A 21,419-nucleotide genomic window follows, 5' to 3' on the forward strand; every position below is an offset into this window, starting at 1 on the left:
GTTTTTCCTGTTAAGCAAACAAATAAAAGTTGTTATAACCATGCAAAGTGCTGCCAATGTACTATTGACAATGACAGTAATGAAGCAGGAGTAGAAAAACCTGTATTGAAAACAAAAGATGAAAAAAGGAAAAACAGAATATTTAAATGAATGGTGTGCATTGAGAGCCAAGGACATGAGCAATAGCAGCAAAGAAGTAAACAGAGAGAAAATATGTCTTGTGCTGGAACTGCGCAGTGGATGACTTTTTAGCAGACAACCTGTGATGAGACCAGAACAGAGATGACTCACGAGCACAAAATAACTGCACTGTGATAAAATGAAAATGAGAAGAAGGTTACAAYATATTTATATATTCTATTTCACCTCATTTTAACAGGATGACAAACCACGGAGATATGATAATCAGAATAAAGAAAATATTGACAATGCTCAGTAGCCTTGCTTTAAATTTCAGGTGATCAAACAAGCTAGAGCATGAAGCCAATATCCCAAGTGACATAAGTGCCTGTCCAGAACAGAGTCTAACATCACCTGTTAAGAAGAAACCTGAAATCATAGTGAGACATTAATAGCTGGCATTCCTTATCTTCTGTGCTGCCAAAATAATATACTACCAAGACTACCTGGAGTCATGTTTTGGTATTGGGGCTATAAGGAGACCCACAGTGAGTGCACAGATAAAACCTACTTCAGAAACTAACTCAAAGGAAAGTCATCTTTCCCCAGGAGGTCTTCCATTCTTCAGTAAATAATTCCTGTAATTGCACTATGCTCAATAACCCGCAACCAAAGATCTTGAAAAGGATTCCATATTAGAGTGTCATGACAGCTGATGTGAAACAGAATGTACCTGAAGAACAGAGGGTAAAGTCTAAAGAAAAGCAGTAAACATTTTTTTAAATGCAGGCACATTAAATAGCTACAATAGCAAAAACTGTCATAGGCCAAGTAAAAAAAAAAACAGATGTGAGTAACAACAAATAAAAGAAATCAGTTGAATATAAAAGTTTTTGCAGCTACCGAAACACTTCACTAATTTTTCATGTTTGGTTGTTTTTATTCAATTTTAAAATAGATTTTCTAGTTTCATCCACTTGCTGATTTGATTTTATACAGTATTGATACAAAATATAGTAGCATCAAAGCCTCAAACATTTGAAGAGATAAAAGCCCAACCGTAGTCTGAAATTTTACAACAAAAGGCGACTGTAGAGCAAAGCTTGGGTCCTGTTTTACCAAACAGAGTAGCTCTGAGCTGAAAGAAATTTTTATTCACCATCACCTACACCCCAACAAAGGAATCTAAATTTTCTGTTACAATCTTGCAGCTGGACTCCATTAAGCAAAGAGAGAAAGACACTCATGTACATTACAGGGCTAAGAGCAAGGGAAGGAAGCAGAAACAGGGTCTCTCTGTCTGTATGTATGTGTGTACTACAAGAGGTGAGGAGAGGGCAAAGCTGGACACACAGCGAGAAGGAATCCACAGGAGGTGTCTGATTCTTTGGGGGAAGTGCCCAACAACAGGAGATGGCAGAGGCAGAAGAAGAGCAAATTGCAGAGACATTGTGACAAAGAAAGATGGAAGCTGGAAACTGAAGAGGATAAAATAAGAGAGACAAAAACTAGAGAAATAGACGGGTCTGTGTGGAGATAAACTGTAGGGTAGTCAGAAGGTGGCTTCACCAACCAGAAATAATGAGAAGGTAACTCATTTGACTAATGAACAATGGAAATAAATAGAATACAAAGCCAGACAATCACTATCACGGCACCTTATCTCTAACTGGAATTTGACAGACCCTCTTTTTTTTTTGCTGTAGTATTGATTTTGGACAGTGTGCAGTGAAGACTCAGGATGTGACTGCAAGATGGGACTCTGACCTGAAATCTGCTGACAAAAGACAGCTACTGAAGATGCACAATACAACCAATGGGGCAGATCATGCAAAACTTTAATGTAAAGTTTCAAGGTGTCTCTAAAGAGAAGCAATTAGAAAAAAAAAAAACCAAACATGAATGATACACATAGAAATCTCACTGTCCCCAGCAGCAGGAAAGAGGAAAAAAACACACCAAAGCAGAAAACACAGAGCAGCTGAATCACACAATATGAAACTAAAAGTTCAGATATTTCCCAGCATCATTCTAAATTACCATTCCAAGCCTGTATATAGAATGAGTGGGACCTCAGACAGCAGGTCTAACATAAGGCTCAAGTAAGCCATGATATACACATACTTTGGGTGATCTTAGCATCTGCTCTCCTTTATCCAAGAAGATAATTAATTTAGCAGAAAAGCTAAGATAATATGGATATTGCATTTAATATTAAAAAATAAAAAATATGTCTCAGTCTCAGCCCTGAGACTTTAGTTATAAATGGGTTTGTTGGCTCCAGTGCAAATAAGAAGAGAAATCCACAAAGTCAGCTGTGATTTGGTGCTATACCCTGAAGTATCACTACATGCCAGAAATAACAGCAATTCCACAAAAGTAATTTAAGATTTAATAAGTTGTACCAGCTCCTCAGCACCACTCATAATGGATCTGTGGGTATCCTTACACTTTATGCCCTTGAGCCCTCTTTCCCACAGAAAGCCAGAAAGTAAACCTGGTAGGTCAGGCAAGACACTGGGCTTTCTTTGTACATGCTTCTGACCCTATGGAAGTAAGAAGTGCTGCACCATACAGAAAACAGCAATGGAGTCACTTTCAGAAGAAAGGGAGTGAGTGAATAAACCAAGACAGACCAAAGTCAGCTGCAGGCAGGACAGCATGAACAGACAGCAGAGGTAACCCCAGAGCTCTGGTTAAGAATAACAGAATCCCTCGGGTACGAAAAGACCTCCAAAATCATGAACGCCAACCTTGCAGCATGCCCAGTAAGCCATATTCAAGGTGCCAGGTTTACTCACTCTATGAGCACTTCCAGAGATGGTGACTCTGGGTACAGGCACTACAGAAATGGCCATGCTCATTTTGGGTGTGCCTGGCAGTCAGGGTAGCTCACATCTAGCAATGTTGCACCCGAGATAATAAAACCTGTCACCTCTGACTTGTTTCTGCATCTATGGCACAGGCAATTTTGCATCCCGAATGGCTCAGAACAAACCCGTACAGGCTACTGTATCCAGCTGCAAAGACAGAAGTTACGACCCTGCTGAACTTCCATCAGAAGCTGGCTACACATGTCCAGATATAAACTGAGCATAACTGAAACCCAATTCTGACAACCTTCCCATGCCATGAGATTACAGGTTATTTCCATACCTGTTTACAGGTACGGCATGGCTCCACCTGTTTCCAGCGGCCAKCAATCAGAACATATCAACATGATAAAACAAAGACCACAAACTCACTGTCAGGTTAAAAAACAAAGCTGCTTTTTTTCAAGCATGTATCCATTATCAAAACAGAATTCTACGGTGGTATCAGGAATGCACTGTGGTATTACAGGGAAATGTCTACAATGCATTAGTGAGAGAATGAAATATGTTCATAAATACCCACGGGGGAGAAGGGGTGAGAATCACACACAGAACAGATCACTGACAGAACAGACTAAATATGGTCTGTGGGCACAGAATGGATCAGGAGACAGTAGACAACTTTTTGGAACCTGTTTAGAACTGTCTGAGGCAAGGATCTGGTACAGAAAGGAGATCTAGTTTTCATAATGTCATAATATRTAATATACTCCTCATGTACCATATTAGCATAATGCATATGCCAGAGGAAGCTAAATTAAGACTCAACAGACAAGACAGACACTTCAATAGCCTATATTTGAATGCCTGACATAGCAGAAATAAATTTATTCCAAAATATTTTTGGGGTTTTAATTTTAACTACGTTGGTTATAAAATTATTTAAATACATAGAAACCTGAAACAGAAAGCAGCCTGCCAACTTGARATTAAACAAAGTTTAAGTCTCACTTCTAAAAGGAGCAGGCCATAAAACGTGTGACTTCAAGTTTCCTTCTTCTACTACCTTGAATCAAACATTGTAACATACAAAGATGTTTATTTCTAATTTCAATGGCACAGATTATTTCAAGAGAGCTGGTGTAACCTTGGTGATGGTGCTTGTCTTGCAGACTCTTTGCTGGAGGGACAGAGGCACTGCGGAAGATTCTACGAGATAAGCTGCTGAAATAGTTGCATGAAGTGGCAACTGCATCACAAGATTCCACACCTATCTTCAAAACAGCCCATTCAACAACACACATTTCATGCACACACTAAGTTCTTACTTCTAAATTAAATCCTCCTTTCAGGACTAGCTAAAATTCAAGTAAATTGAAATGAACATAAAAGAAGGAGAAGAAAGAATGTTGTGGTTTAGGACTGGGTTTTGCATCTTACAGATTACGTTTGATCTTGATTTGTTCTTCCCCTAAAGGAAGAGGAAGAAACATTCAAATTTTTAATGGGACTCCTGCAGTTCCTTTTTGATTACATGGTAGCTTGCACGATAAATTATAAGCAAATGAAAACGCAGTTAAATGATCCTGAGTATTGCAATGAATTAAAACCCACTTTGTGATCCATGATCACCAAAAGAGAAGTTTGGGCCAGAAAGGTAAGAGTTAGATAGGGTAAAATAGAAAGAGATTTTAGTTTCTTCTTTTCCTGTCTTTTTCCATGAAAAGTTGCTGAGTTCTCTCTGAAAAGAAAAGAACAGGCAGCAGGCTCTGTCAGCCCCTGTGTTTTCCTGATAATCTTCTCCATGCCCCAGCAAAATTCAGCATCCATTTGACTCAGGTTGTCAATATGGACTCTGGCAGTATTTCAGGCAGTCTTTCTGATCATCATATAAATTTGCTAAAAATGAGCTGTTATGAAAACTCCTAATGCCCTGTGCGGCCTTAAGAAACAATGGCAAATAGTTCTTTTGCTGTCATGAATACCAAAGCAGCTCCTCATAATTATTGCTCTTTCTTCAGTTTTAAGGTCAACAATGCAAGATAAAGCATGAAAATCCCACTGGGAAAACATACACATAGCAAAGAAAAATGAATAAATTAATGAGTAAAATGCTCAATTTCTCAGATTGACTTGGCACTACAGAAAAGTTATAGTCTTTCTTACACATCACTATAAACCATCCTCTTACACAAAGTTTCGCTATTTCTCATGTGGAAAACTACCCATGACAAAGAGTAATCTACATAGGAAAATTCCAGTGGTTGTAAATATGCAGCAATTCTCACTGAATGGTTTTAAGACTCGTGTTGCACATTTACTATATTACTTTTCAGTCAGGTCAATCAAGTCCATCTGGCAATACAAACCCATGGCTCTATATTAACACAAAGCACTTGGCAAGTTTCAATATATGGGGTTTCATTCCACAAAATTCATTAGCAATTTATGTTTTAAGTTCTGCCTTTCTCAGGATAAGCTGAGTACTTAAAGTGTATCATGACAGACGAATAAAAAGTTACTGTATTAAGTTACGAAACAATGTGGTGCTCCTGTTTTTAGATCAGAAGACACCAGAAAAAAMTTCTGCCAAATGTGACCTTTGCAACAAACCTTATCAAACCATCTCCAAGAATATTTTGCTATAAAGCAGTAAAAAGGAAGACTATTACAAAGAAAATAACTTATAGCAACCTGATTTTCAGAGTTCTTCAAGATACATGTTGCAACAGTCTCATTTACCTAAGCAGAAGTACTTTTAACAGTCTTAATATTTTCAAACTAGGAACAAGCGTTGTCATAGAGTCTCAAGTAAAACAAGAGGAAATCTCTCTAAGTTCTCCATTACCAAAATGTTTTAATGCAAAGATAATTTCCAAATAGAGTTGTTCCCTCATTTCCTAGTCTACTAAAAATTTCATAGAAGAAAACCATGCCACAGAAAAATTCAGAGGTTTTTTTTTATTACTACATGGCAGTTGAAAAGCCATACAACAGCTACAGTACTGGACTCCTGTAAGGATCTGGGCTGTCTATCCTTTTAGTTAGTATTCCAATGCCATTAAGGTAAAGAAGAATAAAATTAATAATTTGCAAGAGTGCTTTAAAGGTTATTGCAAATTTATCCATTATGCAATCACAAAAATTGTAAAACCATCTTCTTGGTTGAATTTCTTTTTCACAGAAGCTAGCTAGCATAACTTAAGCCTGCAAATCACATTTGTACATAGATCTCAACTTACAAACACATGAAACTTTTATAAGAAAAATAGTAATGGTTTATTGATTCATTTTCCATGGCTATATTGGTAATTTTGGGAAGGCAAGAGGAGGAAAGGCAGGACATTTTGTGTAGAATTTAAATACATATATATGTATTTTTTAGTAACTCTCATTGCAAATTCCTGACTGGTGCTTTTATGTCATGTTTCTCACACACATAGCTTTCCACATATACATGAAGGAAATTGCTGCTACATACATTTTAGCTTCTGTTTATATACAACCAAGAATATTTTACTTAGTTTATTTTTTCAACAATTGAAATAACAGCTTCTAGAAACCAATAATAAATCTAAATTATACAGTAAACAAACAGTGCACACATTCTGCTTACAGAATGTTCCTTCCCACTTGTAGAGGAACCTACAAGAAAGACCTGTAGGACAAGATTAAGAAGAGAAGAGATGTGGCCCTCGAAAATCCAGCCAACAGCAGGGAGATCAGATACATTTTCCTACATGTGCATCCYTTAAACAGAATCTGTATAACATACATATACCTTATATTGCAACCCTTTCCCTCATGTCACGATAGGTGGACTGAGAAAAGGACCAAGTCTTTCCTTCTGTACTAGAGCAATCTATGATGGATTGACACTGGGAGGACACATCTAGTGAGATCAGTGTGACCAACAGCAAGTGAATAGTAAGTAAATAATGTTTTTTCCTCATTAATATGTAGTTAGTTGTGTTCAAGGCCAACTGGAGAGGAGCTCTGACCAAGCTGTTCCAACAGGTGTCCCTGCCCCTAGCACAGGGGTTGGAACTGGATGATCTTCAAGGTCCCAACCCAAACCATTCTATGATTCTGTGTATTCATTATTTGCTACATTATTTATTATTTCAGCTAATTTCATTCCTCCTACATGATCCATCTTGACATTTCTTCATCACTGTGGTTCTCATACAGGACATGCGTCACTTATGGTAACACCCCCCACACCACCCCCCTAGAAAAGGGGTCTATTTCAAAGGATACTTGATTTGACAATATTTGCTGGCAACATCTGAACTATTTTTGCATGTAACAAGGGATGGACCCATGATTAAACAGTTTATTGTTTTCACTAATGTCTTTATCCATATGCATAGTTTTTATTCCTACTTACACKTGGAACAAAGATATCTGCAGAGACAGTTTATGACAGCATCACTAACAGAGTAGCACCTCTCTTTATAAAGTGATAAGTTTCAATATACATTTTTAATATCTGAATAAATTAGGACTCTGAATTAAAATCAGAATCTGGAATGCAAAGCAGAATTAGCTGCTATGGAACCACACCACAGGAGTCTCAAAAGACACAGTTGGTGTGCAGCCTACATGTATCTGGGATATAAAAATGGCAGAAAAATTACAAGCATTAAACGTCAGAAAACACAGGAGAAATCCCTTGTTTTATGGAGATGCTTCTAATTTTATCCTCAGAGAAAAAAAAACCTGTCAGATATTTATAAATTACAAGTGTTCTCAGCCAAACATTCACAGAATACAATTCTAAGTTGAAACCTGCCATTTTTAGCTATTAAACAGACTGTCCAAGTTAAACTGCTTAAACACCTTCAAGCATAAACACATTTAAGACAAAATCAATGAGATACAGAGGAAGTTTAGTGTCGAGTGGAAAACAAGTTTACCAGTATGCTATTCCTCAAAGGGCAGCATTAAATGGAAAGTCAGAGCATATATAACTACCTTTTTTTGTAATCTCATCCAAATCTGTCATTAGAAAAGAGAAAAACAGTAACATCAGAATCAATGCTTTTCTACTGATCTAAGTGATTGGCTTTTCTCTGACATGTTCTTCAGAGAAAGGCATCCTTRTGTTTCCTGCTGATTTGGTCAGTCCCTTGGGGTGCCAGGGTGAAGGAGCATGTGGCTARGTGTGATAGTTTGGAGGGCAGTACTGTGTTTATTGAGGGCATGCAGCCCCACAGGGCTTACAGACTATGAAAACAGGGCAACAATTCTCCTGTAAGAAACCCAAGAATGTTTATAGACTTGGACTGCAAAGTAGGCATAAGAATCAGAYGAAAGTTCTCACTAATTCCTCCTCAATTGCATTACCATGTTTTAACGACTTGTACAAGGCTCTGAAAAATCTGAACCAGAATGATAACCAGAAAGATCAGGATTTACTTTTGTCTTCAGAGATGTCTGGAGAAGATGATTACTAACGTACCCATTAAAAATGAATACACTGCTTTCAGTCTCCATTTTAATAAAGTTAATCATGGATACAAATATAATAATCTAATATAATCTAATTTAATAAAGGCAGAAAACTCCACAAGGTCAAATATTTCATCAGTGCTCTCATACTATGGCCAGCATTCAAGAATTATAAGCAATCTAAGTCTTCCTGAATAAAACATTTCTTAAACTAGCTTGCTGTATAATTTTGAAGACATATCCAATGATATATAMAACAAATACAGTGTTGCATGTTAAACAGTACTACAGGCTACCAAACCAACACATTTCCCAGCTGCTGAGAAAATCAACAAAGAGGTAAAATTGCCCAAAAGCTGCTATAATCTCAACAATTTGAAATTCACTCCAGCCATTGCTGCATAAAATGAACTTGATTCCAAAAATAAATCAAGAGCAACCCAAAAACCAAACAATACATTCTGGTTAAGAAAAATAAATGTCTATTACTAAATGTGATCCAAATATGAGTTACTAAAATTGAAACATTACCCAGATATGAAGGTTCTTTAAATACTTCTTAATATTCCCCAACTATTGTTAAAGGAAATAGCATTTAAATCTTGTCAGGGAAAAAGATTAAATTTCTGTTGTGTTGGAAGACTACAGTAAGAATCTCAACAGATTTGTGGAGCTCAACCACTCCAAAGCTAGTAGAACCAAATATTTCCAAAGACTTGCAACACAGGTGACTTTTGAAGTCTGTCACAAGAACGTAGTTAAGACAAATAGAAAACAATACATTTACATTATGGAAACAATGAAACATATAAAAATGTGCTGCAAAAAAGGGAAAGAAATAATTACCTGGAACAAGTTCCATAACAATATAAATAGGTTGTCGTTGTGTGCAAACTCCTATAAGTTTTACAATATTAGGATGATCATATTGTTTGAGTATTCTGCAAAACACAAAGTAAGTTTATTATATTAATGAACTTTATTGGACAAACTGATTAAATATTACAGAAATTTATCCWAAACATTTCATGTTATTTAAGAACATTTCATTACTGTTATCAAATGAACAAAATCAATGTAACAGATCAATCRCCACCCTGTTTGAAATTGAGGGCATAGTGATTCACTAATAAATCAAAAATTATTGTTATTGTAATTTTACCATTTGTCTGTGTGACATGTATCTATATAACTGAAAAACTGCCTGACAAGTTTGCAGATTCTTAAAAACCCTCATATTTAAACAGCATTTCAGTGGTGGACCAGAAGCAGAGCTACATCAAAACAGTATGCACAGCATGCCTCTAGACTTCTCTGCTGCACTGTTCAAAAGTACACTTCTTCCAATTTCACTTTGAGAAATTAATTAATACAGTAAGTTTTAGAAGACTGTAAGGACAGCAATTTTGAGCATTAAATGAAAACATTTGCATCTTTTGACACAATGCTTTAGTAAGAACATTTCCAGACTAAAAGCAGCATGCTATGATTTGTAAGTGAAATGAAGTGCAAGAAAAAATTCTACAGAGACCTTGTAACTTAAATGTTTTTTCTGTATTTGCTGACTCAAAGCACCTCCTCTTTTCCCCTTTTTCCCTAGGATAAAGAGTACAATACAAACCTATCTGGTATATATATATTTARTGAAAAATAACTAAATTCCATCTTTTCAGCCAGTTTTTTTCCATTAGTGCCAAGCTACTTTAACAAATGACACATCTCTGTAGTTGCCAAGTTACAAGGTTTTTAATATGATTCAATAGATAGGGTGGCAGATCTTCATTTTATAAATGTAGGTAGTATCTTTCACTTTTCAATATTGATCAAACTAGTCTAGGGAACATACTAGGGAACAAAAATTGAAACATATCAAGATTCATAGCAACAGGGAGAAAGCTAGTTTAAAAATTAAGACATTAAGACACTCATCTCGCTGGGGTCTCAGAACCTACTTATCCACATCAGCTGACTCTTTGTACAATGTGTCATGACTGTAATTTGAAAAATAAGCAAGTAATCACATGCTGGCCGACACAGCATAAAATCTCTCTACTGGAGCAAACTCTTCTTAAAAGAGAAAACTAATAAATGAGGTCCATATCCCACTAAAAAAAAAGTAACCTTGACACATTTGATCACCTCTATTAGCCATGCATGTAAGGCAGGCACRAGTTAGGCCTGTATATCCACACTTAAACTGACATTTCCATCTTCTAGTCACTTTATCCCAATCCTGATAGCATATCTTGGAAGTTCTAAATGAAAGAATTTAAGACAAGCAAGTTTTATTTTACAGGGAAAGCTTGCTTCTTCAAAGAGATGGTTTCAGCGAGTGCAGATGTTACTCCATTCACATGTTAAAAATGCCAAGGTTTACTTACCAGGGTGATGGCTGTGGAATGAAAAGAGGGAGACAAAGGCAGGAAGAATTTGACTGGTGCTTCTTTGAAATTTTTCTGAAGGTCAGGTTTTGTGAATGCATCTAGTGATAAAAGTTGAAAAAGAAACTCCACAAGTATTTATTTCAAGTGATTTTAGAGAACCTACCTGGCTTCTGACAGAAATTTTATTTTCAGTTCCTGAGGAAGATCTTCTTTGCAAGTTTTTACAGCAACGGGAGTTTTATCCTTTAACGTTCCTTTATACACCTCACCAAAATTACCCTGAAATCCGGGGGGAAAAAAAATCATTCTAAGTAAATAAAATCTTAACAAACAGCCAGAAAAATATAATGCAGACAACTATTGAAACTGGTACAGAACTTTGAAATCTGTTTACGAAACCAAATGAGATTTTCTTCCAGTATCTGCCCTAACAAAATCAGTTCACTCTGACACAGTACATCTATTATTTGGACACAGCATGTGACTTCTGGTTTGACCTTGTTGGAAAGAGGAAAAAAACACCATTAATTAAGTAACTAAAATTTTCCCAAAAAATCTTAGCAACTTTGAAAATCAAGCGACATTTACTGTAGTAATTTTACTATTCTTGCTCCTGCACTCATTTTTTTTACACTATTGTATTTCTGAATAGTTTTTAACGTGGTCTGCAAGAGACCAAGAAATGGTCTCTGAAACTAAAAAAAGTCTTCAAAACCACATAAACATTCTCACATATACAAAAATGACAAAGTACAAAATAAGAAAAATGAAAACACTGAACATTAATTTTTATCATAAATGAACCCCACTGCAAAATGTATTGTTTCTGGTGATCCAGAAGTTCTTTAAAACTGAAGTTCAGCACTGGTCTATAAAGGCAAACCTCTAAGGGTTCCCATTTGGACAAGACTTTAGAAAGTCCTTTTATAATCAGACATTTTAGGAAATGAAAAACATACCCCCAAGGCAAGTTTGGGGTTTTTTTTTAGCCTTCACAGAAGGAATCTGAAGTAATAAATACCATAAAATAGTCTCCACCAGATGCATTTCTAATTTAGTAAAAGCAAAAGGAAAATTAATTGGTATAGAAATTGAAGGAAGAAGGAAATTGTGAAGTATAAAACAAAATACTGATATCAATGAAAAAAAAACCTCAAGAGAAGAAAAGAAGAAGGAAATACAGATCTCATACTTCTAGTTAAGCTTTGTACTTCCCAAAGAATAAGCACAACTCAATTTTAAAACTATGTCTGAATAACTTCCACATATATTACACTTCTGTGTCCTAGTATTTGGGGCTGCATGTGACTTCAAACAATTCAGCTGAAGATGTTTTCCTTCCTTCCCTGAGTGATGGAGATTTCTTTACACCATGCAGTCAAATATAATATTGCCAAAGAAAGATGACAGAAATGGGGAAAGCAGAGACTAAGGGACAGAAAACAGCAATGTGCTTCCAGCAACAAGGGAAGAAATGCAGGACTAAACACATTTCTGGATTTTTTTTCTGTACCCTGAGACAAAGAAGATGTGGCTGGCAAGCAAGGCTTAGGATCTCTGACAGCCCTTCTAGAGGCCAGCACAACACCGGTCACATCTGAAATGGCATCAGGCGCCCAAGGTAAGTAGCTCAGCTGCTCCCAGCCCATTTTTCCTCTGCCTTTCTGGTAAGAAGTATTTAACAGAGAAAACCCACCCTAAGCTTTCTTAAAGTCTTGAAAATGCTTTACTTCTTTATTGAAAATAGTTAATTATTATAAAATACATTATTTTTAGTACAACACATTCCTATTATGCAATTTTCACTTTGTGGGGTGTTACAGAATGAATACTCAGTAAACAAACCAACAATTCACTCCTGAGGTGATGGAAAATCATCTTTTCTAAAGTTCACATCTTTTACAAATTAAGCTTTCATGATTTCTTCTTCCCTCCCCCTTTCCAGGCCTTTTCCAGAAGTTTTGCAGACTCTCRGATTTCTCACTTTTGTAATGAATGGATGTAGTTTATTTCACGTTTTGTCATACAGACACTGATTTTCATGTCATTCTTATCTTTTTTAATATGACTACATCTTTTTTGAGATGGATGCGTAACAGATTTATATTGTGTTCCAAGAAAGTTTGTCGTCTGATTCATACTTTTTAAAGAACATCCTTCTGTAATAATTTCAAAATTCTGAGTTGCCTTTACTGAATAATAAAAATGCTTTGTGCCAAAAACATGAAATACACATTAAATTCAATTTACTGGAATGGTTTTCAACTGCTTCAACTGTCTTTACATATCAAAACTAATTTATATTTGTTAGTTAGTATGTCAAAGCTTTTTTATGCCTGGAACATCTTTATTTTCTCCCTTTATACCATCCTGTTTAAGAATGTGAAGATCCTGCAGTATCTTCCTTTTATGCAGATGCAGTTCAGTCTGGTCACACTTTTTGTCATCACACAATGCCAAAGAGCTTTTATCCCAGGTAACAGAAGTTTATGACAGTAATTTATTCTCCCATTTCTTGAACTTCTTATAAATTTTTTGTGTGTATCATAGGAAGAAGTCAATTACTGCTTTGACTTGTCTCCTCCTCATTTATTCTTATTTTTCAGTTTTTGGAAAACCTTCTCGAACATTGTGTCCAGAGTAGCACTCACAATGGCCTTTGCAGGTGCAAAGGTTCCAAAGATATGAGGAATTTGCCTGGTTTTAAAGACTTGTAGCTCCTAAGCAGAATTTGTAAACTAAAAATTTATAACCTATTCAGGAAATAATTTAATACAAGTAAGATGGTGAAATCACCTAACATTCATTAGTGAATGAATAAAAATAATCATGAACGAGCAATTACCATTTGTTTTAAAAAATACTGATTTAGCCATCTCATTATATAAATTTTTCTGTACAAATACATAAATATGTACCTGTTTCTCTACATGTTTTTATTTATGTTTTGCAACATTTTTCGCAGACTACGGCAAGTAAAACTGCCACATCATGCTTTACAGAAATCTAGTTAGCTGAAAACCCTTCCAAAAAAGAAAAATATGTTTGTTAGTTAAATAGCTCCAGCAGAACCATTATTATGTTTACTACTAAGTGTGATTTACATCTGTTTAAAGTATAAAGCTGTCTTGTGCATTTATGTAAAAAAAAAAATTATATAAAAACTGCATACTACAGCAATTTAAGTAGTAAGGTACACAGAAATGGTCTACTGATTACAATATACTTATTCAAATGTCATTTAGCTCACTTTATTACTTACTTTGCCTAGTAATTCCCCCAGTGTGACATCTTCATGATTGAGAACCCATTTCTTATCCTATGAAAAGGAAAGAAGAATTTTCAGTCTGTGTAAATATGCAAGATACAGTTTCTCCAAGATGCATTTCAATAGAAATGGAGCTGAAGAAGTATTACATTTAGAATACTCAATCACAAGCATCCAAGAAGTTTTAAGACTAAGCATTTATAATTCAAGAGTTTAGAAAGCTTCCTATACAATAAAATTGTGAGTGATACTATACAGCAAATTTTTATTAGAAATTAGGCCTACAACATGACAGTACACAGGTAGATGAATGCTATAAAAAGTCTCACACGAGCTCTGGAAATTATATCTAGCACCCTGTTTTTAGCAATTCTTCAAGTGAAAGCGATATAAGAAAACTTAATTTTAGTACACAAAGTAACTTACTACTAAATCAAAAAACTTCCACATTTTTCTCAGTGCACATGAAAATGAACTGATCTCTTCACTTCTCAACAAGACACATATTTGCGTCTCTTACATCTTCTCTGGTAGTTTGAAATCTCACAGGCTGAAAAGATGACATATATCAGATTAAGTATTTTGTCCAGGCAGTGACCATCACCCTGTGCTGGGCACTGGTGTTCAGTTCTGGGTACTTCAATTCAGGAATGACATTGAGGGACTGAAACATATCCAAGGAAAGGAATGAAGGTGGAAAAGGGTCTGGTGAGGAGTGGCTGAGGGAGCTGGAGATGTTCAGTTGAAGAAAAGGAGACTCAGGGGAGACCTCACAGTCAGAGGAGGCTGCAGCCGGGCAGGGGTCAATCTCTTCTGCCACATCCCAAGTGAAAGGATGAGTGGAAATGGCCTTAAATTGTGCCAGGGGAGGTTCAGATTAGAAATTAGAAAAAAACCTTCACTGACAGAGTAGGTAGGAATTGGAGTAAGCTGCCCAGGAAGGTGGTTAAGTCACCATTGTCTGGAGATTTTCTGTCAACTTGAATTCAGCAAATTAAAAAATGGGTGGGGATCATTGCTATTGTGATTTCTACGCTTTTGTTCATAAGCATAATGTCACAAGTGTGCACAGTGAACATGCTAGAGACTCTCTGAATGCCTCCATTAACCAAAACTCCCAGCACACAACACCCTTCAGCCCCATCCCAAGAATTCCTGCACCACATCACCATGCTGCGAGATGGGATCCAACCTGTGCCATTTCTCTGCCCTGGGTGAGAAACTGGGAGACTTAAGATGAAATTCTCAATCCAGTAATTATTTTTTCTCCTATAGACAAAATTATTGATTACAACTATTGCCTCACTGATCAAACACCATGAGAAATATATTTCCTTCATCTCCTCCTTTTGATAGATGCTTTTTGCCCAGTCACATTCAGAAGCTGTTAAATTACAAGCAGATAAGAGGTACCCATAAACTGCACACTTGCCTTTAATAATAAAACTCAAGTTTAAGAAAACAATTTGCAAAGGAAGCTGTAAAGAAAAAAAGAAAAGCTCCACCAAAATTACTAGCTGTAGGTATTAACATAATGGCTTTCAACATTCAAATACGTGTGGTAAAGCCCAAAAGTTATAAAACTAAAATTGAATAAATTTTTTACTGCTGGTTATCTGAGGATTCAGTACTTCAGTGAAAAACCTTTCGAATAAATTGACAAGATGACATTTCAAAAGCTTGTTTATGAAGGAAAAAATCTGATAATTCTTCAGAGAACTAATCAAAGAATAGAGCACCATAAACTAGAATCAAATGATCTGCTGAAGGTTTTACTATCATTGTATCTGTACATTAATCACCACCTGTACTTTTTATGAAAGCCTTCAGTCATTTCTTATACCACCATAACTCATGCATTCCTTTATTTTGGTTATGCCAGATTTCTCACAATCAAAGAATTATTCAAAGTTTGATTGCCTTTGTTTGATATAACTCCTACAAAATGCACAAAAGGCATTTCTTCAGCAGACAGTAAGAAAAAAATTTGACAGAAGAGACAGTCATCTACATCATCCTGGTGTACAATTCTGGCATTGAAAAAGGAACAAATCCAATTTTCTAATTTGCAGTGTGTTAGATAACAATTTAAATAATGGTTCAAAACAAATTATCATTGGTTCAGAAAATTGCCTTTAACTGATCAACTATTATATGAACAGCACAGTAAGGTGGGCAATAACAAGACTTTCTACTGCAAATTTGTCATCCCTCAATGAATCTCAACTTCCCTGAGCTCTGTATGATATCATTCAATAATGTGGACAGCTGTCAATAACTAAAGACATCAGTAAGGCACAACAACCAATGGATAAATATTATCACATCAGACAAAAAGGTTACGAAATAAAGTCATGTCTCTGTCTGATCACGAAGTTCATGACCTTCTCTAAGGGCTTATTTGTGATTGAATAGAATGCAAGTATTTTTCCAGTTGTCAAATGCCATTACAGATTATTAATGTGTGCAAAAGATACTGAAAATTACAAAAGAAATGTGACAGCAAAATGGGACATAAAAAATACTTTTGAATGTAGGTATAGATTGACACTTTAATGCACATCAGTCCAAGTCACAGAAATTTTCATTTCAATAGAGTTACTTCTAAATTAAACGGACCAAATCCACCACAGTTTTGTACCTAATCAAACTAATCTGAATGACAGCGAACAGAACTCCTAAGACTATTAATGCCCATTACAATTTCACCCAGAATGAAGCTGTTTATGATGTAGCCCTCTTTTTGTGACACCACTATAAATCTCTCCTCACCTTACACTTCAGATTTTTCTCTGGGTAATTTTGGACCAAGAATATAAAAGCACTTCAGAAACATTCGGCCACACAAATTAGCACTTGAGCATACTCATTTCTAATCTTAATGATATACCTTATTTCTAAATGGAATTACTTTGGAAATTCACAAGCTTTACCACATTCTACTTTATTTATATCCTCTGGCTTCCCCCAGGAGGAGAAACTGAACTACACGAACACCACGCTTCAAGCACAGCTTTATAAACAAGGTGTTTGGAATCCTATCACTGTATCTTACCTTTGGAGGTACTGCTACATCTGTTGGCCAAACACTWAGGAACAAATTGTCAACCACTCAGTTCAGAGAGTGGAAAACTTGGCCAGCCTTAACACCATTACCTTTCCCCAACAGGCAGGTATTTGATAACACTCATCACACTGAAGGTWTGCTAAGTGACTGCCTTTCCAGACTGTATAGGTACCCAGTGCACTTGTTTAATTTCAACMAAGATAAGCATTTTCAAAGAGAAGAGTTATTTCAAAAGCCAACTGTATCTCACAAAAAACAAAACCCAAAGAGATCAATAATTAAAGAAATAAAACCTTCAACTGAGAAAAAGAATACTTGAAAATTATCAGAAATGTCTCATTTTATTTCTAAAATAAAGTATTCTGGCTACAGTATTCTTTTCCTGAATATGCAAAATTCCTTTCATAATGTTAGGAAGCTTCAGGGTTCCCTGCACCATGGTAAGATTCGAACCTTGAACAATCAGCAAGGAATCCATTGTTCATCAGTCCYTTCTTTAGTGAGGCTGCAGGTACTGTAGAGTTGTGAGTAAGCCACTGAGAACACAGTCTGAACAGCAGATGGTTGCAATCTCATTTTTCCTTTTCTGAGGTATGAAACTGAAATGTTATCGCTATTACCCTAAACATCTTCAAAATAAGTAAGTGCAGTTTTCCTCCTGCCCATCCCTCTTCATTAGGAGAAATCACATGAAAGAAATCACAAATTACTATGCCAGGAAGAAGGCTTACAAATTAGCTGCAGTAAATTATAACAGCTATCAATAAAATAGAAAACATAATCATGAACCAATATTTAATGCTCAAATTCCCTTAGCATTATTTTTCTATAATTCTCAGTAACAACTTCCATCATTAAGAATTCTAACAAGGTACTTTTTCAAATTAAAAGCCAGCAGTCAGGCAATTAGATACTAAACCCTTAAAAACTGATGTTTTGAGAATTAGGTACGAATTTATGAGCCTCAGCTTAAAYATTTGGTTCTAAAAATCTCACCATTTCTAATAGGAGAGAGAAAAGGGAAGAAAAAAATGCCAACTAGGCTTGTAGTCAGTTTCAGAAAACCACCAAAAAAACCCACCAAGATTGTTATTCCAACCCGGAAGCAAGATTTCTTCAAAGAAGAAGAGTGAGGAAATCCTGATCAGGTTCCAACACAGTATGTGTAAGTAGGAGCTCTGTTATCATCACTGTTATTTACTTATCTCATGTTCTCTGCCACATTATTTACTCATCTCACTTTAAGAGGGAGTACCTATAGTAAATGCCGTCACTGTTTTTCATCTTAATTGTAGATGTAACAAAAGCAACAAAGCCTGAAAAACTCTAGAGGTTGGAAACTTCAGTTGATTTGGAGAGTCACAATAGGAATCAAACAAACCCAAAACTTACTGCTTTAAAAGAACTGAAAACATACAACTTTCCAGCCTCAGAATCTATCTGAGCACAGCATGTGAAATTTACGAAAAACATAAATATCCCTTCCTTTTTCCTAATCTCAGTACATTAATCTTTATCATTCTTCTAAAAAACTTCAAAAATAGAGGGATATTGTCAACATATCMGGAGTCCAGAGCATAAACAGGCATGATGCCTGTTTCTTCATGTTTTAAGCAGAAAAAATGCATCAAAAGAATACTTTTGAAAGTACTATTTGCTCTCCTTCTTCCAAGTTAAATAGAAAATATCATTAGTATGAATTACTGCAGCTAAGAGCTTTTTTTCCACAAAAACAAAAATGGAAAGGGTAATCTTTCATTTTCARTACTAAGGATAATTGGAGTAAAATTCTTTTTATGGCTAAGAAAATCAGAATTGCAGACAATTTTAATCAGATGGGTATTCAAATCTCACTTATCAGAACTTGACGAACCAGACAAAAAAAAAGTAACAGCTGTGTACATGTGGATAGKGTTTATCAATGTGGGAATGAGAAATTATCTTTTTAGAGAAGTACTATTTTTGACACCACCTATGCCAGTAGAACTAATATTCATACCAGTTTCATGAATCATAAACTATGTGTTTCAAGTCCTTCAGATTAAGCACAGAAATAAAGGTAGATGGTGGAAAAGATTTTTCGTAAGAACAAGTGAGTTTTACAAGAGGGGTTTTGAAAAACCTCACTGGCAACTTCTTTAAAACTGTTTCAGAATAAAGATTCATGAACTGTAAAAATTGTTATGGAAGCTGCTTTGCATTATTAACAGTTCTGTATTAAGCCAAACTGATGAAACTCAATGTGATCTGTAAAACTGAATAATACCATAGACAGATTTAGCTCCTTGGAAATACTATTTTATCTGTCCTCTTAATGTTAAATAAAAAAACTCTGTGAAGTTCAACCTTTCTGCTAAACCAGATTCTAAGTGACCATAGAACAAGAGCGCAGAAATGAGATTTGGAAAAGCTACCATGGAATGTATAAACTGCAGAAGTGACCTCACATTGCCTGCACAGCTATTCTTTCACCATTCTGTCTTGATCAGTAGACAAAATGACTGTACAATTCAACATATGGTACCAGCTTTCCTCAGGTTTTTTTAAGAGTGTGCAGTACTTCCCTATGCTTATATTTTGTTATTTATGAAAGGGCTAAAATGATGCTGAGTATATTTCAGGAAAAAAGCAAGAAATAAAGTAAAATAGAGAGGGAAAAAAACAACCGAGAAMGAAAATGACATGTGAAATCCTTAGGCACAGGAAAAAAAAAGTCAAGTTTATGCTGAAACCATTATGTTTCAAACACATTAAAATACACTGTATTTCTCTCTACTTAATACAGTAAATTCAGTTCCCAAACCAAAGTACTCTGAATCACCTGTTATGCAAACACATGTTAAAAGAAAAATTACCAGCCCTGGATCAGACATCCCTGCCAAAACAGTGACAATGTTCTGTACACTCGAAGGCAAACAAAACCATGTGATAATGTGATTTTTTATTTAAACATTCCACATGGTTTAAAAAGAGAGGAACAGAAAAGCAGAGTCATATCATGCATACACAACACTCTCCCAAACACTCAAATTACTAAAACAGGCTAAGTATTTTCACATAGATGCGAACACATTTTTGCTTCCACCCACACTTGAAAAGGTAGGTCAGATGAGGTTGGGGGAAATACAGGTGTTTGCAAAAATTTCCAAGAGAGTCTCCTGGCACTATATAAGATCCTTAGCCACAGACCATAGTTTCATCCCGACTTAATTTCAAAAACTTCCCGTTATTTCCAGTTAGATGATTTCTTTACCCCAGGAAAATTCACCCCTAAAAACTAATATCTAAGTTATAGTGGTCAGCGTGCACCTTTCAAAGTGCCGCACTTCCACTTGAGATCTTCGTTTTGTTCAAAGCGAAAGCCCAAGATCCTCCATCCTACCCTTTCCTAGCCACACCTGCTCATTTGGCACTGACTTTCATAAACTTCAGACATGTTAAAATCACTAAAACTGAAAAGAAATAACCTGTCAAAATTTCAAATAATCTGCTGTATTAGCTAATCTGTGACTGTGAAGGAGCAGGAAAAAGGCAAAGCTGCACCGAAAGGAAATTGCAGCTTTAATGAGATTTCAGTATACCACTGAGCTCTGCCTGCRTTCCAAGCAAGATAGATGTTGGCTTTGAATCAGAAGTCATACAATATTACACAGATGCCAACAGTTAAAAGAAACATGCTGCACTGGGTTTTTTACATCTGACACACACTGCCCCCCAACAAGATATTGCTAGTTTCTCACGTACCACTAACTCATTATTCAGAACAGCAAAACCACTGGAAAATGTCTCAGAAAAAAAAAAAAGCCAATCAGTGAAGGACACACAAAAGGAAGCAGTACACACACACACACACACCAAATGGCTCTGCTAAATATTAGCGGATTCCATTATTGTGTAATCTTCTGAATGCTATATTCAGCAATTTTTTGTCTCCTGTATTAGTAACTTTGGCTTGACAAAATTTTCCTGTGTGCTCTGTAACAAACTTACTCTTTGTTGCTGTGCTGGTTTTGGCTGAGGCAATTTTGTTCACAGTAGCTAGTGTGGGTTTTACATGTAAAATTAGTCTCTTTACAAAGATGATTAACACATGAAGCAACATTAATGGCAGGCACATGCRCACACCCTTCTCTAAAATTAAACAGTGACCATGAACGTTTTGAGGAGTTCACCAACCATTCTAGCACCTGTATGAGGAGCTGAGAGAGGATACAGCTAGGACAACGGACCTCAAACTGACCAAAGGGATATCCCACACCATATGGCATCATGCTTACCATATAAACCTGGGGAAAAAAAGAAAGAAGGGGAAG

General features: G+C 35.9%; 1 protein-coding gene across 2 annotated transcripts in view; it reads right to left on the reverse strand.

Annotated features, from left to right (window-relative positions):
* Nucleotides 1-21,419, reverse strand: part of FER (FER tyrosine kinase) — a 136,478-nt gene that overhangs the window by 39,270 nt on the left and 75,789 nt on the right. For both annotated transcript variants that reach the window (XM_057367529.1, XM_057367528.1), the window contains 3 exons: nucleotides 14,034-14,090; nucleotides 10,935-11,050; nucleotides 9,234-9,328 (listed from right to left, as the gene is read on the reverse strand). In XM_057367529.1, the coding sequence (XP_057223512.1) occupies nucleotides 9,234-9,328; nucleotides 10,935-11,050; nucleotides 14,034-14,090 (268 nt within the window). The remainder of the gene's footprint in view (nucleotides 1-9,233; nucleotides 9,329-10,934; nucleotides 11,051-14,033; nucleotides 14,091-21,419) is intronic.

This window comes from Malurus melanocephalus, unplaced genomic scaffold (assembly GCF_030028575.1).
Source record: "Malurus melanocephalus ecotype Western Australia unplaced genomic scaffold, MMel_1.1 scaffold_80, whole genome shotgun sequence".
In the NCBI taxonomy this organism is placed as follows: Eukaryota; Metazoa; Chordata; class Aves; order Passeriformes; family Maluridae; genus Malurus; species Malurus melanocephalus.